At 33.0% G+C, this 26,049-nt stretch overlaps 1 protein-coding gene across 1 annotated transcript; it reads left to right on the plus strand.

Moving 5' to 3' along the window:
- The first annotated feature begins 16 nt into the window (after positions 1–16).
- On the plus strand, positions 17–25,364 carry LOC144650695 (serum amyloid P-component-like). Its single transcript, XM_078510426.1, is given in 5 exon segments — positions 17–92; positions 556–818; positions 23,354–23,465; positions 23,940–24,219; positions 24,905–25,364. Coding segments are annotated over 5 exon segments (1,101 nt in total). The 3' UTR covers positions 25,275–25,364.
- Positions 25,365–26,049: the final 685 nt, after the last annotated feature.

The following is a 26,049-nucleotide window of genomic DNA, read 5'->3' on the forward strand; positions in this document are numbered from 1 at the left end:
CAAGAACTGAGGCAACATGGGTCTTGTTCTCCTCCATTTTGTCAGTCTTTTTGCTTTGATCATGTCAGTGAGCTCAGCAGAAACTTCAAAAGGTACTTATCATCCTTCTAAGAAGTTTTTTGTCAACCTTATTAAAAGATCTTAAAGAACTTTTTAAAGGAACTGCGACACGGATTTTAGCGAAATTTACTATCAAATTTAGTGAAAAATAGAAATAACCGCTCAAAAAAGTGAAGGAACATTTCAATAACACCGCAAATACCAAAAAAGGTACGGATGGCCAAAAGTGAAGGACATTGAAACGGACTGCGATATGGGTTTTTGAAATACTGTTGGGTTGAACAGTTTTCAAACTTAATCTCGGTTGCTTGTAACTTTCAATTATAACGTCTGGGAGACACGTTTGGTTGTTATGAAGCTATGGTTTTGTCATTTAGACCCATAGTAGTGATTTCTTTGCAAACATTAATTTTCGTAGCGAGTATTTTGCCAAACGTAATAAAACTCAGCCGCGACACAGTTCCTTTAATATTGATTTCTTTATTTTCAACTTAGGACAACCAGCTTACAATGGTCTGATGTATGCCAACTTTAAAACTCATTTTAAATCCTACTTAAACATCACAAGTATTGCTACTGAACTTGTTCAAGATAAAACAGATTGTGCGTTTGCGTGTGTTGCCACAGAGTCCTGTTTCTCCTTTAACCTGGCCCGAAACAAAACATCAATATGGCTTTGTGAACTGCTCCCATCTGACAAATACATCAACTTGGACAAGTTCGTCACAAGCCAATTTTACGATCACTTCAGCATTCCGGTGAGTATGACAGCAAGCCGTTATATTACCATTTATTTAGGATGCCGTTTAGGTTGGGAAATATTGAGGCGGAATAAAAACGACCAGGACATTAAAATTTATGCCCTCTATTTTTAACGTGCGCCATCAATTTCTTTGCAGAACTGTCACAGTGGACTGGAGGGCTTGCTCGCAAAGTTCTCAGAATCATACAGAAATTTCTGAAAATTGCAGACAAAAATAGCATCAACTTCAAAACAACAGTTACTCAGACAGCTGCCGTCTACATAAGGGGGCGTCCGTATGAACGGTGTCCAGAAAGCGGGGTTCCATTGTACATTCTATGTAGCCATGACGACCGGTAGCGACGAAAGGCGACTGTATACGCAGCCTATAACAAATATTTATTCACTTTAGAAAATAGCACAAAGTAAATACGTGCGCTGATTGGTTAAAAATTGTGTTTCTATAACTCGATGGAGACACAGACAGTTGTCGTAGACACGGCAATCAATATTCACGGCGCTGAAATAAGCAATGCAAAAATAACAACTAAGAATTGTGCCAAATTTTAATGTCACAGCTGACAAAAACCAGGTTAAGACTAAACAAATATTTGCACATTAGAAAACAAGCGAGTAAGATGTTTACAGAGCCCGCTACACATTCAAAAATAGTCTGTGAAAGAAATTATCGAAGCGGCTGACCTTTCAAAGAAGTATATGAATTGGCGCAACTTCACTCCATTCTGAGCTTTGCAGCACTTCAGAAATATTCACAGCTCCTCAAAAGGACAAGATATTCGTCCAGAATGCCGAGTCAAACTTCTTTTCACAGAAAAATAATGCACTTTCACCTCCAAGGTTCGAGTCGCTCGATCGGCAGCATCGGTCGTCAAACCATTCGGTTAGGTCGATGAAGCGAAATAAAACCACAATTCCTGACTCCTTCCAGTGCTTGACTTCAGTTAAACCATCGGCTTAGTTATTTCTCATAATTACGTTAACTTTGGGGCCTGTTTTCTTTGTTTGTTTGGCACAAAACGGTGAATTTTAGCCTTCAAGCAAATGTTGAACAGTTGATTTATTTCTGTTCATCGACTCCCTTTCTATGATTGGTTGATTATGTTCATGACGTAAAACCGCGAGGTGAAGAGAATCTACGTTTTGATGTTAAATAAAGCGCTAAATATTACTTTGATGTGCGTTATTTTCTTTGTGCTTTTTTCTAAAAGAAATAGAAAACATGTTTTCCGTGTTTCTATCGAGTTACAGAAACACTCGTGAAAGTTTGGGAAGTAGTAATGTACTACACTCTGAGGCAAAAATTTTTGCCACAGAGATTTAGTACATACTACTTCCAGTGCTGAATTTTTGCGCTTGATCTAAAACTGAATTTTTGCGCTGGATTACAAGCGGGGCGTTTCATAGTATTTTATTTATAAAATGCATGAAACTTGTGATCAAATATAATAAAATATTATATTTGCTCCTTATCTTAACAACTGACACAAGCCTGAAAAACCAACCCTAACTCAACCCTAGGTTCAAAATAAAAAAAACTTCTTATACTCTTTTTCAAACTTTTTTTATACTGAGCGGGGCGTTTCATAGTATTTTATTTATAAAATGCATGAAACTTATGATCAAATATAATAAAATATTATATTTGCTCCTTATCTTAACAACTGACACAAGCCTGTAAAACCAAGCCTAACTCAACCCTAGGTTCAAAATAAAAAAAACTTCTTATACTCTTTTTTAAAAATCTTGGATCTTAGTGCGTTTAAAATGAACGTCTTATATTACATTTTCAATATAATATTTTTGTATTTTTATCAGATTTTTGAACATGTTTTTATGTAGGATCATATTTGATATAATACCGAGATCAGTACAAATATTGACTAATCTATTTGATTGTTCCTTTTCACTTAATTGTAAGAAAAGTGTATTGTCTTTAATGCAATGTTTTTCTATGATATTCATCATCTCAACGAATTTTTCTTTGATGTAATTTGATGTCATTATAATATTTATTATACATTATTTTTTATATCATTTATACAGTGCGTTTAATCTGATTTTTTGTTGTAAATGATGCTGTTATTAATATGCTTTTGTGTCAAAAGATGTCTCCATTTACCGGATAATTTATAGTTATAATTATTCAAATACACAAAACCATTTTTTTAGATTATATTTTTTTTTTTTTTTTTAAATATTTTTTTATATTTATTTTTTTATTAATTTTTATTTTTTTTTTTTTTTTTATATATTTTTTTTTTAATTATTTATTTTTTATTAAAAAATTGTCATGGTTTCATAATATTTGGTTCAATACAATAGATTCGAATGTTCTATTGTTTATATTAACTAACCAATCATATTACAATAAACTTTTATACAAACTTTTATATAAACGTTTGTCATAAAATAAACTTTTATTCTCAGAATTGATTCAAGATGCCAAAAATGGTAATAATTTCGATACCCGTGTTTCTAATCTCATTTGCTTATCATAAAAATAAAAATAGGTCTAATAAAAATGCTGATTAAAACGCACTATTAAAAGTTATATAAAATTATAATGTTTTATTATTATATAGAAAAGTTATGTTAGATAAATTTAATTATACTGAAATGTGGGATCTGATGACAACAAATCGTATGAGCGTTGAAAAATGGAATGAATTAGAACGTGAAATGAATAAAACATATAAAAAAAAACTGAATAATAACCTTTACCATATCAATAAAATAATTGATAAATTAACCACTGATAATAAAATTTTGATTAGTGATAATCAAAGGGAAAAAATAAATAAAATCTATCAATTAATTTTTGTAAATCGTAGTTTTATAAATAAATTTATAACAAAAGACAGAAATATGAAAAAAGAAAGACAAAGACTTATAAGTGTTCGTTATTTGTTAAAGAGGATATTTCAACATCTAAATATACCAAGTGATTATATTAAAGTTAGTAAACAACAAAAAACACAAGAATTTAATCAAAGATACTGGTCTGATATTTTATTTGTGTTAGGTGAACAAATATATGATATTACTGCCAACTAAATTCTTGTTTTTATATTTTGATTGATATATAAATATATTTAATATATATTTATATATTAAATCCTTCATAGAAATCCAGTTGTTAAATTCATTAGCTATTTCTTTTTATTAGTTTTCTTTACTTGACGGTTTTTTGTCCCAAGGCCAACTTTTCTTTTACCAGCTATCATAGCTTGAACAGCTGTAGTGCGTTTAAATATGTTGTAAATCCTTGATTGGTATCCAACTATTAAATTCATCACTATAACCTTTCCACTTCACTAAAGCTTGTTTCTTCTTATAGTTCCGCCGAATTACTTTATCAATACGAAATACTTCTTGTTTTGCTTTCAATAGTTCGGACTCGTAAAAGCTACCTTGTATTTCTTCATTATTCAAATCTTTTAATTTATAAGTTATTGGATTAGTGTATTGGATCTTATCAACGATGAATATCTCTTCTGACCAATTAGGAGTATAGCCTTTGTCGAACACCTTTCGTTTATATTTAGATATTCGGACCTTATCACCAACCTTAAATTTGGGTTTTGCTGATAATGGCTCCATATCACCGTATAGGTTAAGATATACAATTCCTTGATTCTTTTCCTTTGAAGCTTCTGTTGGTGTCATCTTTATTGAACTGTGTTTTGTATTATTGTATTCTTTTACCAGTATGGGTAGCATTTCAAGATACTGTGTGTTACCTTGAATAGTAAACTGTTTGTACATTTTATTTTTCAAAGTTCTATTAAATCTCTCAATAACAACAGCTTTACCTTCATTAAAAGTGGAATACATCTTAATATCATTTTTCTTTAGCCATTCCTTGAATGTTTTGTTATAAAATTCAGATCCCTGATCGACCCAGAGAAATTCAGGTTTACGTTTGTCATTAATGACAATATTGTTGAATGCGTTAGTTATTGATGTACCTTTCTTATCTTTCAATTGTATAGCCCAAGCAAATTTACTGAATACGTCAATTATAGTCAATAGATATTTATAACCTTTATTCCATTTTGAAAGTTTATCCATAAAAACTAAATCAGCAGACCATATGTCGTCAATTCCATTTGATATTACTCTTCTAGTTTTAAATTTTCGTCTGATTGGTTTATGTAACTCATCGGCTAATTGTTGAGACCAATCATTTTTACTCAACGCCGTTTTCCGTTTTTTGTCTTCTTTTGTTTTACACCCATACCTACTTTAGCCTTGGTAGCAATAGTGTTCCTTGCAATAGCATGACCCCATTGTCTGTCCTTCCATGGGATAGCATCAAGGGCTTTTACCATCTTTTTATCAGCTTCGTTTTTGCATTTAACCTGATCTTTTGATGGTTTGTCAGTACATACAGAATAATCTACATCATGTTGCATGCTAACAGCGTCTGTTTTGCCAGTTGGTTGCTCATATATTTTTAGTATTTTACCTGTTTTTGGATCCCATTTTACCTGTTTTTCAAGAGGATTTCCAGGTCCGGTATATTTATGCCCTGGAATAACAAAACCCTTTTTGGGTGCTACTTTCAGAATAGCTTTATGGATATCGATACCTTCTCCCTTTCTGTAGTAATCAACATTGTCTTTTACACCTTTGAGAGCTTGCCCTGCTAAAAGTCTTGCCATTGAAGCAAAGCTAGGTGATGGAGTTATGAAATTAGATGCTACATAGGCTATTTTATCAACAGTAGAAGGGCCTTTTCGTCTTGCAAGAGCTCCACCACTATGACTTTTTATGAATTTACTCTTCTTTTTACCGCAAATATAACAATTTGATTTTTCCATAAGACGGCCATTCTTTGCTTTGACTTTTTTAGAATTCATTGACTCAGTATTCTTTTTACATGAAACACAGTATGACTTACACTATATATATATATATATATACATTAGATATTTAATCACAGTATGTGTTTCGCCATTTTTTAGATTTCTTATCCCAAATAGTACCAGAGCATGAAGGATCTTGGTGTTCACTTGGAGATGTCCAGAATTTCTTTGAGAATAAACCATTCTTCTTATTAAAAGCCCCTTTAGCGATATTGCCCGACCAGTAACGTTTAAGCAAATCTTTATCGCCTCCGGTAGCACCCATGATAGCCGATGCTAAGTCTTGAGCCTGTTGAAACCCTGGAATCTTTTCGCCGACCTTTTTGTTAATCGTTTCACCTATTTTACCCCCTTTTTTCTCACTAACAAAACGGGTTTTAGTAATACCACAAGAAACGCATTTCGATTTGAGTATTAAACGATTGTTTTTTGTTCTCATATATTTTTCAGAATTAGGAACTGAATTAGTTTTTATTTTTTCACGTACACAATACGATTTAGTCATTGTATATATATTACGTTACATATTTTTGAAATAATGTTGAATGAATTTTTCATTATTCATTGTGTCATATATGTCAAACACTTCTAATAAATTATAATACGAATTCCCCTTATTCATTTCGTTGAGAAAGTATATACAAAAGTATCCGCAGGTGGTAGTCTTTATGCTCTGTATCTGATTGTTTTGATGTATCAATGTTAAATTCTTCTTTTTTGCGTGATCGACTATTTCTTGAAATGGAGGCATACCGAAACTATCAAAATAATTGATAGCGTTATCTTTTACATAAGTTGCAACCCAATGACTTCCGCTCATATAGGATGGTTCAAGATTATAAATGAATAATCCTAATTTGTGATTATGTGGAACGGTCTCATCTCTCATTAGTACATCTTTTATTGGTATATTCAAATACTTACACCATTGTATGAGATCAAAATTACTCATGGGTATATTCTTATGAAATTTTGGCTTGATTACTTTTTTTTGGGTTTTAAAATCTTTTTTTTTGAAATATAATTTGGAAGAACTAATCCCCCAGTTTTGAGAAATTTATTATATTGATCCCAAGAACCAATGAATGGTGGCGGTCTGTAAGATAATGCATTTCTCTTATTTGGTAGTTTGATTTTACCCCCGTCTTTTTTCGTTGTTGTGTCATGAGTTGTTGATTTGTTAGTTGTTGACCTTCTTGATCTTGTTTGCGTTTTCGGAGCACTAATTCCAATCATTGGAAAACCAATTCGCGGTGCCCCATGACCGACCCTAATGACATTTCGAATTTGTGTCTTTGAGATGTTTAAATCAGATCCAACACCTAACTTCTTAGCCTTATTCAATTTATTGATTTGTCGTTGAGTTAGCATTAAACTGTCATTGCCAGTCAGATCTGAATTGCTTAAGCGAATTGTAATTTCACTTTTATTTCTATAAGCAGTCAAAAGCTTCCTTCGCTGTCCTTCTGATAGATTAACTTTATGAGAGTGATAAGTTGTCATTACTTGTATATATACTACGTTATATAATTTCTTGTTTATAAAACGTATACAAAATAAAATGGTTTATACATAATATTCAATTGATTGATTTATACAATAACCAGCTCATTACCCACCTTGTCAATAACGATTGTCTCATCATAAAGAACGATGGCATGGACGTTGAAAGGACTATCTTCCGCACTATTAGCGTTTAGTTTATATCTGAAGATCAACTGCTTTGGGTCTCTAGTTACTCGCTCTGCTTGATATGATAAATCAAAAAAGATAATAGGATAGAGAGAGTTGTAATTTGCCAAGTTGAGTTGTGTACCGCTGTTGTAATCATTCTTTCTCATACCATAAGACATCAAATCATTGAAGATCCTAACTTTGGACTCACTATCATATTCGGTCTCAGGATAAAACACTCCGTTGCCGTATTCCAATCGGCATGTTGTCAAATAACTACCATTCCCACGGTCAAGATTGATATTGAAGGTATCAAATTCATAGGGATTTTCATCTGCATTGTTTGATTTAGCTCGTTGTAGATATACAAAGATAGCCTTAACATTATCAATACTGGATGAGATCTGGAAGAATCCACTGCTATTCGTTGGTGCGGAAACCTCATACATTTCGCGCATATACGTCCAAGTGTTCTTTACCAAGAAGGAACTAACAAACTTATCATATAGGCTGTCCTTTGGAGTCAATTTTGGGACCCATAGAAGGAATCTATTAAGGACCACTCGTCCATCAGCTACATCATCGGCCTTTTTAAGTAATTCGGCGTCATTCTGTAACTGTATATTGAATTGGAGTTGCATTGGGAGTAACATTCGACCTTCCAGCTCTTCAAAGAAACTGTAACGATTTAGAGGTATAACAACATTGACATCATTGAGACCTGTCGTCAAAAGTCGCCTAGCCTCAAACCCTGCATTCTGATTAGCATTTGCTATCCTATGGTCGGTATCTAGATACCAAAGACTATTTTTTGCTACTGAACGACTAAAATCGTCACTATATTCGAGGAGATTCTTAACGAAAGTAACTTTATGGAGATTATCGGTATCATAAACGATTTTTCCTGCTGATTTAATCATCATGTGGTCAATCAATGAATGTGCTCCATTAATAACTGTGATACGATTCGCCCCCGTGGTTGCTCCATCAGCTAACATTTGCACCTGAAATTGCACCTCGAAATACGCATTATACCAATCGTAGAATGAACTTCTATCGTTAATCGTGAACTTATAGCCGTTTTTAAGTTGGTGCTGACCGTTAGCTGGGACTCGAATTACATCATCGAGTTGAAATCGAACCAACTCATACCTCTGTAAGTATTCGCTTGTTCTAAAAGACATATATTATTATGTTACATAATTTTGCAATTATGTACCAATTTTTTTAATCATTTTATTCATTTTACTCAACGCCTTCTTTTTACACCTGATCCTGATATTAATCTATTAATGATCATATCAGTACTTTCATTTTTCTGTTGGTGTCTGACAGGTGAGGCATTTACTTTCTGTAAGATTGGGGATAGTGACTTTTGCCCAGCATTTCCCTTCCTCATATTCCTTAGCCTTTCCATTATAAGGTCTCCGGCTTTTTCTGATGCCCTTTTACCCAGTTTATCACCTGCATGAGAAATACCTGATTTTATTGCCTTCTTACCTAAGGGCTTGACAATTTTTTTAACAACAGACGACATAACACTCTTCATCGGTTTGAAAATGTTATCAACGATAATCCCTGACCCTTTGTGCTTATATACAAATTTACCAAATTTTGGATGGTAAAACCTCTTGAATTCATATGGTTTCATTATATACTATTATGTTATATTATTCTATCCTTTTCAAAATTAATGAAAAAGACGTATCCGCTCCATTCAGGTTAATTAACCGTCTCTTCCCATCTGTGATGTATATTCGAATGCTACTTATCTGTTGCTTATTAACCGGGTTATATGTGACCCTACGAGGCTCGATTGTAAACGAATAACTCGGCTGTAGTACGCTGGTCGAAAAAGTATAAATGATATCCGACTCTTCGCCATCGACTAAAGAAGTATTGACTAGATCGCAATGTACATTTAATATATCGGTATCTTGGCTTAGATTTGGGACTCTTGGACCAATATTAACCGCATCCTTTAATACCTTTTTATCAAACCCTATAAGGTCGTTGAAATTGCTATGCGTCAAATCAAGTTGATAATTTTGAGATAAAGTGATTGTGACTCGGAATGTTGTTGAATCAAAATCAATAGAGATGGGATATATAGGGTTATCATCATCCCCTGTCTTAGTAATCTCTTTAATATATTCATCAAATTCAGAATAATTCCAAACACCTGCAGGGAAAGTTATATCTTCAAATTTATTCCCATTATCTGAACTATATTTAATGAGCTGATTACCATATGAGGGATTTACATTAAACCATGTAAATGACATGTTAATAATACGATTGAGGCCTATCATATATTGGTAATTGCTATCCAATGTTATAGGCCTGTTGAATTTAGTTGTAAAATTTTGAGGAGTGTTATTCCCTTGATTTTTAACACTATATGATGATAATACTAACTCACGATCCATATATATAATACAGTTACATAAATTAGACTTTAAAGTACTGATTATACAATTTATTATATTGCGGTCTATTGATTGTCGACATTTTCAATAATGTGTCCAATATATTAACTCCCGTATTCCGCATTTCAACTGACGTATTTCCAGCCATTGTTTCACCGATGATCAATTCTAATATCTTGAGAAGCTGATTTACATCACTGAAAAATATAACGTTCCCACCTCTATGCTTTCTTCTAATCCCTGAACCTTTTTTTTGAATAGTTTGAAGAAGCTTTTTGTTATCATTAATATAAGCTGTTAAAACTTTATTTGAATTATCCAACTGATAACCAGTTTCCTTAGCTTCTTTAGCACTTATTTTTTTTGCTGATAATTTCTTCGTATTGCTTGCTTTGAAACCTTTTAATCTGTTTCGTTCATGGGTTGCTTGTGCAATGATACTCTTCAAATATGTTGTCTTATTCTTTTTATCAACTAATTTTGTTTTGATATCGTCTATAGAAGGTAGATAAAAATCTTCGGGTGTTATTTCATCTTCTGATTCATCTTCAACTTCTATATCATCATCAGCGTCTTCTTCACTTTCTGCTTCTACAATCTCACCTTCATCTTCAGTAAAAGTCCCATAATCAGGCCCTTCTTTTCCAAAAACATCTGAATATCTAGGTGGTTGCTTTGGAATTTGTTTTTGTTGTTGAGGTTCAAAGATATTATCTACGTCCATTTCCTCAAAAGGATCAACCTCGGGGGCGTAATCTGGACCTTCTTGTTCACCTTTCATCACCTTTTTGACACGCTTTTTTGGTACTTTGGGAATCTGCAAATTACTTTCTATTACCTCATCTAATTTACTTGTAACTGGTTTGAATACCTTCGCTAATGACTGTTGGCTTGTCTGCTGACCGATATTATTTTGTGTGATTGCATTTTTAACATAATTGATTTTATCGCCCAAATCAGATTTACTCTTTGCAAGCTCTTTCCATCTAAGTAAACTCATTTTATTTTATATTATTACGTTACATAAAAAATGAAAATTGAATATAAAAATCAACATTTAACATAGCGTTTAACACCTTGATGTACACCGTGTTGAACACCTTGTTGAACTGAAAATAATATACCCATATAATATAATGAGAATACCGAATTATGACACTGAAGACGATATGGCCTCAAACTTTAGACAACTATACGATTTCATGCCAAATCAATGTTTCCGGATGCTTGTTTGTGGTTCAAGCGGATCGGGGAAAACAAACACACTAATGCATATGATATACAATCTATTATATTTTGATAAAATTTATTTATACGCAAAAAACTTAGAGCAGTCCAAGTTTGTGGATCTTATGGATATGTTTCAGCAAATAAGTAATGAAGCTGGTTATGATGTTATTGAAGCACGCAATGATGAGATTATTCCCGTTGGAGACCTTGATGGTGACTCTCAGAAAATAGTCATTTTTGACGATTTTGTATGTGATAAAAACCAAAAACCATTAGTCGACTATTTTATACGAGGAAGGCATAAGAACTGTAGCGTGATATATCTGAGTCAAAGCTACTATAAGACACCAAAAGACATAAGATTAAACTGTTCACATTTCTCTATATACGAATTCCCAAGTGCTAATGAGAGTAGTCTAATATGCCGTGAATAACAGTATTCCAAAAGAGCTATACGATAAAGCAACTGCAGACCCATTTAGCTTTTTATATATTGATAAGCCACGAAAATTCGTAACTAAGAATTTCAATGAAAAAATATAATATAATATAACTGATTGATATAATATGAGTTACTCAAACGGTTTATTACAATCAAATAACACTAATATTACACCAATTAAAGGCCCTCGAGGTGAAAAGGGTGACCCAGGAGTCGGCTTTGATGTTACGCCTGAAGGTAATTTCAATTTGAACAAAAAGAGAGTAATAGGGCTAAAAACGCCTGATGACGTTGCGATCGATGATTCAATTGAAAATTATTCAAGGGATCTCGAGACGGCCGTAAATAAACGATATCTTAACCAATTCTTCCTTAAAAAGAACAGAAACGAAACAGTGTTTGATTGTGCCGGCCTTTCATTGCAAAATACCGAAGTGTATTATCCAAGTTTATATAACGATCGATCTGTACCAAACGTAGGCTATGTTAGTGTTGAGGATAACAAAGTAAGGACTGAAATTGATACCAAACTTGCTACTAAGGCTGACAAATCGTACGCTGATAATACATATTTAACGAAGAAATCAGGAGGTGTCTTAGCTCAAAGCCTTCAAAACAAAGCAGACAAATCGTACGTTGATAACAGTTTTTTAAAGAAGGTCGTAGGACGCGTTTTGACTCAAAAAATTCTAAGCAAGCTTGATATTCACGGTAGTAACATGATGCAGGCAAATCTCCATATGGGTGGGTATAATATAACCCATCTAAAAAGCCCAACCAATGATACAGACGCTGTAAACAAAAAATTCATGCTTAATCATGTTGGTGAAAGTCATATAACTTCCGTTGGTCAAGAAAACACGTTTGCCCATATAATGACCGATAGTATCAATCAACTAAGCGAAGAAAATGATATCAAGCTTGGTAGTTTAATCGATCATCCGAATTCATACCATAAGATCAATACGAAAGTTGTAGACAGTAAGCTGGTACTTGACAGTTCAATAAAGGCTACTACTCAAGCAGATTAGGTATCAATGTATATAGTTTACCAATCAATCGATACACAATGGTTTTCGAGCTATTTTTTCCAGCTGAAATAGATCATGATAGTCTAGATATCGATATTGTATCATCAATCGAGAACATCGACAAATCAACTACGCGAGTTTATGATGGATATAGTCGAACAATAGCACAAATTAATAAATATCAGCAACATCCTAATAATTATCTCTATGTTGATATCGTTTTAAAGATGAAATCAGGGAACGCATATGTCCCAAAATTGCAAACATATATCGTGATTTATGGAATAAAAGGTTATCAGAGTAACGTTGATCCTAGGATATACGATCAGCTATATTATGTTGAAAATGATAGAATAGCTTTCAATGCATCGATTGATATGAAAACAAAGGCTATTTATGGTATTAAACCAGCTACTACTAATGACCAAGCTGTTAATTTTGAACAGTTGGTAAGAAAAAATTTTCGGGACAATTTGAAGTCTGATCTTGAATTAAAAATGGATAAGAAAAGAAACATCAGCTATTACCATAAAATTTTCGAGTATTTTTATGATCTAACGAATCCATCTGAATTCATCATGTCAGATAGTAACGGTGCTGTAGTGTTTGGATTAAATGGCAATCTTGTCTTTAATCCCACAAAATTGTTAGAAGATTTTGATCCAAAAAACGGCTTTATGAGTGGTTTCGAAATTAATTTAAATGAAAATATCACTGAATCCAATAACTGGACTATATATATGGCATTTAAATATGACTATAAGCCCAGTGATAATAAAAGGATTAAAATTGAATTTATCGAGGGTGATAGTTTTAGTTTTCCGTGGGTTAAAGTGGAGCATAATAAGCTATTCATCGATTATGATCTAGATTCATATACAGAGCAAATAAGAGGAACATATTTTGATAAATATTTGAATCTCTGGTATACTAAAATAGGAAATCAATTTAGAATCGCTGTTTGCAATAATGCTATGAGTATTGATCAAACATTGTCTGGGTTTAATATCAATGCATCCAACATTAAAATCAGTTCAGATTACTATGTACAAAGAATCGCTTTTAGTAAAACTGCATATCCGATAAATGGTAGAGAGTATCATAAAATCCAATTTTTAGATAAAACAAAGGCTGTATTCTTCGAATAAATTATCTAACTCCAACGATTTTATCTAATTAAATTATATGAAAACAGTGAAATTGGTTAGCAATATTATTGATTCTATTGAGAGATTAATTCAAAACATAAGGAAGCTGTATTACACAATAAAGAACAAGCGCAATGCTAAAATGACAAAATTATAAAACAAAAAAATCATATATAACTAATATATATGACTAAACATCGAAAATGCATATTTACATGGAACCATATATCAAGCGAACTGACTGAAGAACAAATTATAGAATTGAAAGCTTATTATCAAACATATCATCGAAAATGTTGGGCTTACAAGCAGGCTGTTAAACGTTTCAAAAAATGGAAATTATTAGGGAATTCATTGTCTATCATATTTGCATCAAGCGGATTCGCCTCCTCTATAGCGACTGGTGGTATTGCTTTGATCACAATATCAACAATTTCATTATTGATTCAGGCTTTGATGATACATAAGAATCTCGAACTAAAAATTCATAACTCCATATATGCTTACCAAAGCTATCAACACCTTTTGAACTCTATTAAAGGCGCTATGAGAAGTGGCGATTATAATGCGTCTAGCATCCTAAATACAATGAAAAGCATTGACGACTACATATGCGATACCGGTCCAATAATCGATCGATATCTGCTCAAGTATGATGATAAATTTACCGAATAATCCGTGCGATCTGGGACGATTTTAATGCTAAAATCTCACCCCAATACCGATCATTAAAAGCTCGCGTTTTTTTTGATTCAGTAACACAGATAAAATTGTATGGTATACCGAGCATTTTAAACAGCTGTCTTATAATATATTTCGTTGAGATCATCCTCTTTCTTCTTTTATTTATAGATGGAAGAATAGTATCGATCTCATGAAACACTTTGTAAATCTTATCGCGATGATTATGAGACAATTGTACCCTATTTTTAATACATAAATCGTTTAAAACATTCTCAACGTGATACTTCCGATGATATACCGATTCTCGCCGTATTCTATGCATATTTTCATAAAAATCAATGTACTCACTGACATAATCATAACTATTAACCAAACCGCAATTTAGACAGACATCCATACCATTTATATTTTCTATATCCTGCTTACTACAGCATTGCTCAGCATCCTTGATACCTTTTATCAATAGTTGATCACAGAAAGGGCATATAGGTTCTTTTAAATTTTTTAATTCATCGTGGATTTCAGAATTACAAACCATTATATATATAACACACATAACTTAACGGCACAGCTGTGTTTGGCAGTAAATTTCAGAATAAACTTTTTGAGTAAACTTTTGAGTAAACTTTTGTGTAAACTTTTGTGTAAACTTTTGTGTAAACTTTTTGAGTAAAATTTGTTGAAATATGATTGGTCAATAGAAATCACACCAGATTAAAAAACCTGCTGACGCGTCAGCAGGTTTTTTCGGTCAATGGTTTAGTCATTAATCATTTATAACTTATGGCTAAAACCGTAAACTGAATAATTATTTATTTAATGTTGATCTTTACGAGGTCTTCCACGTCGTCTTTTCTGGTCTTCAGGTATACACTTTAAACGTACATGATTTTTGTCTTCATTTGATATTTCAGATCTGCTATTCAGGTCTGAAGATAGCATTTTAATAATACAAATATTAGCTTCAAGAATGCTCTGAATACACCACATTTTATTTATGAAGACTATATCATTCGAGCTTTCATCAGCTTCTGGCAGGTGTTTGATATTTAATGTAATATCACTCATTCTATATATATTAATAAAGAAAATAATTATATGTTTATATCTATCACTCAAACGCACTATAAAAAACACTTAAGGAAATATTATATAGTATATATAATGGGACGAAATAAAAAATACGATAATGAAGAAGACAGACAAAACGCTATAAAAAATTCAAAGAGTAAATATATGCTGAGTAAAGAGTGGATATGTGATGTTTGTGGTGGTCATAACTATACATTAGCCGGCAAACACAGTCATATAAAGACTAAAAAACATATCAAAAACACTATTTTCAAAGCTCTTGAAGACCAATACGACCTAATACCCGCTGAAAACATATAAAGCAATATTATATAATCATATATTGTATAGCCACAGTATATATTAATTGCTGTTATCTGTTGCCTTAGGTGACCAAAAATATATTATTTCTGGTTATCTTTAAACGCATAAAAAAATCTCAAAAATAATATACTATAAAATGACTTAAAGAAATATTTTTATATAGTACTAAAATGAAAAAAAATATCTCAACCAATATTAATATGGACGAATCTAATCTCAACAAGCTATCTAAAACCGACCTTATAAAACTCATTTTATCACTAAAAGCCGAACCAAAAGCACACGAAAACCAAAAAGCCGAACCAAAAGCACACGAGCACAAAAAGGTCGAGCCGAAAGCACACGAGCCCCAGAAGCCGAATCAAACCCCCACCCCCTCGCGTAAAATACCAAAAAAGAAGACATACCAATCTCATTCAAATACTCCTAAACCAATAAAAAAAACCCATAATACTCTTAAACAACTATCAAAAAGTTACCTGAGGGATGCAAAGGCACTAGGCTATACATGGATAGATCTTGTAAAAAACTCAACAAGGAAAAAAGTAATCAATAAAATTCAAAAATATAAGAACGATAAGACCTTAAACAGGACACTCAATGAATTTAATTTCGATGACAGTATTTTTGATACAACATCCAATGACCAACCTCTATTCAAAATAACTGAAATCGGAAATACGGTAAATAAAAAGTACAATGCTTACACAAATGAATTTAAAATAATTGTACGCAAAAATTTCATAGGTAATAAAAATGACGTTTTCAGTGTCTTTGAAAAAATGGTTGAAATGACAATAAAGAAAAGACAGTTAAAACCAAATGATAGGTTCAGATTGGTAATTTCAAATAATGAATTAACACATCCGATTTCAACAAAATTGTTAAAAGTTTCTGATTTCAAGTTAAATCAATTTTTAGATGTAATCAATACGTTGGAGTATAAAGAAATAAATTTAGAAAATTGCAAAATAATTATTCAATCTGTTAAAATACCTTCAGGTAAAGGTCGACTATATTTATCAAAACAAACAGTAAATAGGAAACAATGCATTATCACAATAAAAAAACACCGACTCAATATGCCTTGCTAGGGCAATAGTAACAGGTTATGCTAATTTACACCCTGAGAATTACACTACAACTCAGTTGAAAGATGGATTCAATAAAAGTAGGAAACTACAACAAATTCAAGCCAAAGAACTTCATAATAATGCTAATGTTGAAATTAATGATTATGGAAATTCTTTAGAAGATGTAAATAGCTTTGCATCACATTTAGATATTGAGATTAACATTATCGATTCTGAGCAGTTCAATGAAATCATATATACATCCAATAATGGTAAAACGGATAAAATTTATTTATACAAAACACGGAATCATTTTGATGTCATAAAATCAATGACAGCCTTTTTAGATGTAGCATATTACTGCCATTCTTGCAAAAAAGCTTACACGAGACGTGATAAACACAAATGCCCCCAAAAATGTCTATCTTGTTTCAAATATTTTCCAGATGGAAATAAATGTAATGGTAAAGACGTTACATGTAATCAATGCAATCGTGTTTTTCATGGTAATACTTGCTTCAAAAACCATACTAGTAACCGATCGAAAAAAGATAGTGATGATTCAGTATGTAGCAGTGTAGCAAAATGTTTAAAATGCAATCAAATAATACTAAAACCATATATTAAAATACATAAATGCGGTTTCAAAATGTGTAATAATTGTAATAAATATTGTGAAAGCAAACATGAATGTTTCATGAAAAAGATAAAAGTTATGGGTGGAAATTGCATCAAAAATAGCAAAAAACCATGCCGATTAAATAAAAACATTCTCAAAAAAGATTATTGCTACTCATGTAAAACGTATAATAAAAAATATTTATTTTTTGATTTCGAATGTACCCAAAACACTGGAATACACGAAGTCAATTTAGCTATCTGTCATGATTTCGATGGTAATGAATTAATCTTCAATGATATTAATAGTTTTTGTAATAAAATCGTCAATGAAAAATATAAAGGATATACACTTTTGGCTCATAATAGCAAAGGTTATGACAGTCATTTTATACTAAAATGGTGTATAGATAATGGTTTCAAACCTTATTGTATTTACAATGGTGCAAAAATTATGATGATGGAAATTTCACAATTAAGAATCAAAATAATCGACAGCTTAAATTTCATTCAACAATCGTTATCATCGTTTCCTAAAACGTTTGGTTTAAACGAGTTGAAAAAAGGATATTTTCCACATTATTTCAACAAAGTTTGTAATCAAAAGTATATAGGAGAGATGCCTTCCAAAAAACATTATGGCTATAATCAAATGAAAACAGAAGATAGACAGAAATTTTTACAATGGTATGACGATCGTGTTAATGAAAATTATGTTTTCGATTTCAAAAAAGAGATAGTTGAATACTGTCGTTCGGATGTTGATATATTGAGGCGATGCATGCTAAAATTTAGACAAGATTTTATAAATGAAGAAAATATTGATCCACTAAAATACATCACAATAGCTGGTGTTTGTATGGCTATTTATAGAGGTAATTATATGCCTAAAAATACCATAGCTGTAGTTGATAACGTTGTTCAAACAGAAAACCATAGTGCAGTCAGTATTGCATGGCTTGATTACATTGCTGAGAAAAATAATATTAAAATTCAACATGCCTTAGAAGGTGGCGAAAAAGTTATCAATAACAAATTAAAAGTAGATGGATTTTGTGAATCTACAAATACTGTTTATGAATTTCAAGGTTGTTTCTGGCATGGTTGTCCAGATTGTTACAAGCCTGATGTAATCAATAATAAGAATCAATGCGATATGGGTACTTTATATAATAAAACAAAAGCTAAAAACAACAAAATAACGAGTGCTGGTTACAATCTTATTGAGATGTGGGAATGTAAATTAAAAAAGGATAAAAGTTTTCAGAAATATTATAAAAATGATTTGAATAGAGAAGTGGTTGGACCACTAAACCCAAGGGATGGATTTTTCGGAGGAAGGACTAATGCTTCCAAGCTCTTATACAATTTCAAAGATGGTGAATATGGTAAATATGTTGATTTCTGCTCCTTGTACCCAACTGTCCAGTTCTACAAGAAATATCCCATAGGTCATCCTGAAAAAATTATATCGCCAGAAAAATACGATAAGAAATGGTATGGATTCATAAAATGTAAAATTTTGGCACCAAGAGAACTATACCATCCTGTTCTGCCTCAAAAAATAAAATGTGAAAATTCTGAAAAGCTAATGTTCCCTCTGTGTATATCATGTGCTAAATCAAAGCAACAAGAAAGATGCCAACATAATGAAAATGAACGATCATTCATAGGCACATGGACAACCGATGAAGTCAACAAAGCCATTAAAAAAGGGTATAGAATTACAAAAATATATGAAGTTTGGCATTTTGAAAACTCATCCGACGATCTATTCAAGGGATATATAAAAAAATTTATGAAACTCAAACTTGAATCAACGAAATATAATTTTAAAAATAACAATGACGAGATGAATTTCAGAAATAAAGTCAAAAAGAATTTAGATATTGATTTAGGTGAATTAAATGAAAATTCAGGTTTACGAGCCATTGCAAAGATGTGTTTAAACAGTCTTTGGGGAAAATTTGGGCAACGAAATAACATGAATCAATGTAAATACGTAACTGACATAAATGAATTTTATCAAGTACTTCTCGACGACACAATAGATAATTTAAACATGAATTTCATAAATGAAGAAATGGTTCAAATGAGCTACACTTACAAAAATCAGTTCATTGATAACAGCTATAATACGAATATATACATTGCATGCTTTACAACTAGCTCAGCTCGACTAATGTTATATGAAAAACTAGACTATTTAGATAAACAGGTGTTATATTTTGATACTGATAGTATTATTTATATCGAATCCAAGGATAGTAAAACAATAGAAACAGGAGATATGCTAGGTGATTTATCAGATGAATTAGACGGTGATGTTATAAAAGGAAGCTTTGTAAGCGGTGGCCCTAAAAACTACAGTTTCATATATGGCGATAATAAACAGAAATGTGTTATTAAAGGTTTTTCCCTTAATCATGAAAATTCACAAATACTAAATCACACAAATATGATTAAGATGGTTAAGGGCGATATCAAAGAACTCACATTAGTAAATGAAAATAAGATAACCAGACAGAATAAACAAATTGTTAACAAATATGAGGAAAAGGTATACAACTTTGGATATGACAAGCGCGCAATAAAATACAAATCAGATACCAATATAGAAACATATCCATATGGATATTAATTTGACCTAGGGTTTGAGCAGAGCAAGCGATTTGATTTTTAATCGAGTTTTAAACGCATGCATAAAATGGTATAAAAATAAAATCATATATATAATATATAGTAAAAATGTGTGACATAAATATGGAGACATTAAATGAAATACATGAAAAAGCATTAGATTTAAAAAACATTCCCGAAAGCTGCTTTAAAATAATGAAATTCATCACATTCAATAAGGAATTAAGCAATTTCAGAAACAGTTTATCTGATGATCTAAAAACACAATCATGGGTTTTAGGCGAATATAACAGATTACTGAGTGTTTATTATGAATTAAAATATCAAATAAGCAAAGATCAAAATTTGTATAAAATAATATTTTGTTTCAAAAATGGACCTGATGAAACTATCAATTTACAATATTGTGATATAACAAAGGATGGAGAGTAATATAAAAAGAGTATAAGAAGTTTTTTTTATTTTGATTAAAGGGTTGTTTTAGGGTTGGTTTTACAGGCTTGTGTCAGTTGTTAAGATAAGGAGCAAATATAATATTTTATTATATTTGATCATAAGTTTCATGCATTTTATAAATAAAATACTATGAAACGCCCCGCTCAGTATAAAAAAAGTTTGAAAAAGAGTATAAGAAGTTTTTTTTATTTTGAACCTAGGGTTGAGTTAGGGTTGGTTTTTCAGGCTTGTGTCAGTTGTTAAGATAAGGAGCAAATATAATATTTTATTATATTTGATCACAAGTTTCATGCATTTTATAAATAAAATACTATGAAACGCCCCGCTTGTAATCCAGCGCAAAAATTCAGTTTTAGATCAAGCGCAAAAATTCAGCACTGGAAGTAGTATGTACTAAATCTCTGTGGCAAAAATTTTTGCCTCAGAGTGTAGTACATTACTACTTTGGGAGAACTCGAAAAAGCTGTGGAAACACTCGTCTATCGACTCGTGTTCCCACAGCATTTCTCGTTCTCCCAAACTTCCACTCGTGTTTCTATTTAACAATTAGATTATGAGCTCGAGATTTCTATCGTGTGATAGTTGATGAGGGCGAAGCCCGAATCAACTATCACACATAGAAATCGAGAGCGAATAATCTAATTGTTTTAGTATAAATCTACTAGACGTTCAAAACTTAACAACAAGACAGGCTCTCGTTTTTATTGAATAATGATGTAAATAAGTCACACAACACGCGGATAATTGACAACTGCACCACATTGCATTGGCTTCTGTGTGCGCGTTTGCATTTCATTCACGATTTATTGAAACCGTTATATGCCCGAAACTGAAGGAAAAGCCAAGTTTTTTATTGTGAAATGACGATTGAAAGATGTACTGACGTACAAGGGCCCTTGGAAGTCAAGTTTTTTTTTAATATTCGAAAACGTAAAAGATTAAAAAAAAGGTAAGCGAGTTGTTCGCATGGAAGAAACCACATTCCACTCTTTAGCTTCTGTGTGCGCCTTTGCATTTCATTCACGATTTATTTAAACCGTCGTTTGCTCGAAATTGAACTAAAAGCCATTCATTGTTAAATGACAATTTAAAGATAGACTGACATACAAAGGCCCTTTGGAAGTCAAGTTGTTTTAAATGTAGGAAACGTGAACGAAAAGAAATTTATGAAACGTTGAACGAGTCGCCCGAAACCTTGAATGCGCTTTCAATTTTGTTGTTTTATTTGTCTTATTGATGCATAAAAAAACTTGCAGGTCGAATCTGTTTAGCCTTTCTTTTACTGCTCCTCGATGGGACGATGAAACTGTGTTAGTTTGCAAAGACATTTTAAACTTTATTTTCACAAAATGTCTCGGTGAAATGCATCTCTGAATGTTATAAAATTATAGATTTGCCTGCTTTTAAAAGCGTAAATGAATATTAATTGCTTTTCTTACCGTGTAAAATCTTCATTACATATTTCGGTACAGTCTTTATCTTCTCCAACATTGCCTGGAATAGTAAATAATCCAAGTCCTTCTTTACGGTCAATTTAAAAGCGAAAAAGCGGCGACCATTCTGTTGACAACCGCACGCTGTTTCGCTACTCACCTTCTACAACAGAATAGAAAGTGAGTAGCGTAGCCAATCAGAGAACAGCATTCGTGATAGAACGCTAGTAGATTTATACTAAAACTCGATAGAAACACGGAACATGTTTTCTATTTCTTAATTATTACAGAAAAACTTTCGTTTCCAACAAATACTAATAGCTTTCATACCGAATTTTGGTATGTTCGAAAAATACTGAAATGTATTTTTGCCTCTCAAAGACATCTTGGAGAAATAATATTGTTGTGCTATTGTAAAATTTGGTTGTCGTGACATTTTTAATTGCCCTGCATTAGAGATCTTAAAAATTTATAAATCCGGTTTTAAATTTTCCGTTTTGTTCGTTCAAAGTGAAATGTTATTAAAATACTGTAGACTGTTTTATGCTATGGTTTTTCCGAGTGCATTAGTATATTGGGAAAATTCTGCAAGGACATTTTTAACGCTATTTTTTTCTATTCGCATTTACATCATCCTGACGAACTTAACTGGAGACGCTCAATAAACTTTGCTACATGTGAAGTTTGTGAGGTCAGCTGTCCGTTGGAAGCTGATAACTTGTAAGGAAGGAACCAATAGGAAATCAAAAAATCCCAAACCCGATAGTTTGAATTAAATAATTGCTGATAACGATGAACAAATGTGTAAATAGTAGTTTTTGCTTGGTACCATAATTATTAAATAGATTTAGTCAAGCCTAAAAGCGGAGCTCCGCGGTTATTTACTTCGCCCTTTTAAAAAATTCGAATTTACTGACAGATAACAGTAAAATATAGCCCTTGAGCCAGCGATCCAATATAAACCATTACTTGGTCAGCGGTAAACTTCAAAAAAAACATTCGACCTCGATGAGTTCTATATGTGAGCCCGCGATATGGTCATGTGATACTGGTCAGCGGATACCTTGTTTTGACAGCTGTCAATTGACCATGTCATGGATGTCGAATTTCAAAGATGTAAGCTGACGTTACCTATAACCTTAAACCTATTTCTGGAGTATGGCCGCCATCTTGGGGCAACGTCGTCGTCGCTAGGGCGCGCGTGCCCATGAACCATGCCACTAGCTATGATGACCATGAAAAACCAAAAGCATGGGTCTGTTAATTTTCTATGGGTATGGGGCTCTACTTCTGCTTCTTCTTCTTCTTCTTCTTCTTCTTCTTCTTCTTCTTCTTCTTCTTCTTATTATTATTATTATTACATTATTTTTATTGAATTGAATGTATAGTAGATGTTTTTCTTCCCTTAGTCTCCATGCTTTAGTGGACCATGCAGAAACAACAGAACTTGCGTACCAGTTTACCAGACGAATAGCTTTGCTTGCCTTTGTGCAAAGGGATACGTAGGAAGGGACTGTGAAATAGGTAAGAGATGGTTTTCTAATATCATACTGTTTGATGTGATTTTTAAACCGAGAGCGAGCCATCTAATTGTTTTAGCATAACCCAGCTGCCGATTTATTAAACACAGAATACAGGTAGAGTTGATTATTTGAATGTTTTGTTGATAAAATTCCCCCCAAAACGGAGCGCTTGCACCAAGAGCCATCTAACGATCGTTAGCATAACCCAGCTGCCGTCTATTGGCAAAACTCGCGATCTGATTGGCTACACTGGTGCCGTCTATCGATTGTTGTTAATTAGACGGCTCTTGGTGCACACGCTCAGTTTTTTTGCGGAATTTAATTTTACCCGAACGCAATCCGTTTTAATCTTCTCGAATTTTGTCCATCCATCCCCCTTTTTGGCCTTTCAGTGTTTCTTTTGAGTTATTCTACAGTTTTGAGCCGTTATTGTGATATTTCAGTTAATTCTATGACCGGTTGGTCAGTGCCGAAATTGCCTAAAATTGCGCGACATTGCCCCTTTAACACAGGCCATTCTGTTTTCCAGGATATCGACTGGTATTTACAGAGAATCGGTCCACAGACAACTTCGCCATGAAGCAGCCAGCCATAGGGTCTGACCTCAGCGAGTTATCTGTGTGTTTTTTTCTAAAAATAGTACCAGACGGGCAGGAACATTCTGTTGTCAGCTACGCCAAAGAAACCGATAACGATTTGTCTATTTCATTTCCACCTCAATCGACAACTGTCTTTATCGGCCGTACAAAAATGTAATTGCTGCTATTTGCATTATCTCATAAATATAGTGTATGTCCCCTATACAGTCAACTCTCGCCTTGCGGACCGGACAGCCCGCTATTGCGGACACTAGGTATTACGGACAAAATCCAGATCCCCGGCGAAAGAGGTTTCACTGGAAATGACTCTCGTTATTACGGACTCTCGCTATAAGGGACACTAAACGACGCCCCGAGCATGTCTGCTTTAACGAGAAGTGACTGTATCTGTGTGTAAATATATAAGACTAAATAAAAATACTATATACAGTCTATACTAAAAGAAAGCAAATAATCTATTGCCAATATTATATACATCTTATTCGATGGTTTTACAGAGGAAGGAATAAGAGACCTACACGGAACCTGTTAAACAGGTCTTGTGGAGAATATCGTGAGATATTTGTACCCCTTTCGCGCGTTATTTGTTCTTCGCAAAGCGGAGTTGCATAATAAAAGCTCTTATAAGTTAGCGCTCCATGTCTGTAGATATCTCCGTCGAGGAAATAAAAATGCTGCAGTATAGAGATTCGAGTAGATGATTGATTTTGTGTTTCCAGTGTTTTTTTTTATTTACTGGCCATTTATAAATAAATAAATAAATAAATAAATGCATAAATAAATAAATAAATAAATGAATAGATAAATAAACAAAATATTTTTTGTAATTTATTTTCAGGAGTATCGACATGGTCGCAAATAGTACCTGGCATCAATTTTGTTTCACATGGGAAAACACCAATGGCATATACAAATCCTATAAGGATGGTAAACTGGAAGCCCAAGGTGTTGATTTCCAAAAGAGTTACATACTTAGATCTGGAGGCACTGTAGTGCTCGGACAAGACCAAGACAGCATTGGGGGAGGGTTCAATACCAATGATGCTTTTGTTGGCGAAATGACCGAAGTGAACATGTGGGACAGCGTTCTCTCTGAAAGCAACATTGCAGCCCAGTACGAAAACTGCAGCATACCCCATGGCACAGTTCTTGCTTGGCCTATTTTCAAAGATGTTGTGCATGGTCAGGTGGAAGTGGTAGAGCCATGATCTACCGGAACTAAGGTGATTCCTTAGTTTTGCACTACGCGTTTTTACAGCGCATGTTTTCATTCGTAATTAGCGCGCTCATTAAGAAAATGGCGGGATTTTCTTTAGGGCTTATGCACCTATCAATTTTAATCCGCTGGGGGCTGGGGGGGGGGGGGGGGGGGAGGAGGCCGGGCATAGAACGGCATTTAAACTTAGCTGAGACTTTCTGTTCAAATGCCCAACCCCAAAGCATTTGCGGATGTTCAAAAGAGTCACTAAACTTCAATAAAATGTTGTAAGAAAGTCCATCTGGCTTTTAATTCGAGTTATTGAAGGTATAATTAGTAAAAAAAATGACCTGGAGGGGAATCGAGAAAGGTTCGAGTTTGCTGGAGGTTCGAGTTATTGACATTTGGAGTTATCGAGATTCAACTATAATACCATTTCACACGGTGCCTTTGCCATAAAATACATAAAGTGCGAATCGATAATATTTACACGTGCTTAATGGGTATTATTGCAGGAGTTTACAGATAATTCATATCCATTTTACGCGCATTTTGACCTTTCTTTTTTATTGCACATTTCGAATCATTTTATTCTTGAAAACTATCCGGAAAGGTTAAAAATCGTATGTTAACTTTCAATAAGCGGGAATCACAAAAACTGCACTAAAATGACTGAACGCAATAGATTGTAACCCTAGATTTGTGGGTTTAAGACTCTTAGTACCCAGAATTGTCGTTATAGCGATTGACTTATTTGGTCCGTATTCATACTTATGACTTGACAA

The sequence above is a fragment of the Oculina patagonica genome, chromosome 4 (assembly GCF_052425735.1).
Source record: "Oculina patagonica isolate OP01 chromosome 4, crgOcupat, whole genome shotgun sequence".
NCBI lineage: Eukaryota > Metazoa > Cnidaria > Anthozoa > Scleractinia > Oculinidae > Oculina > Oculina patagonica.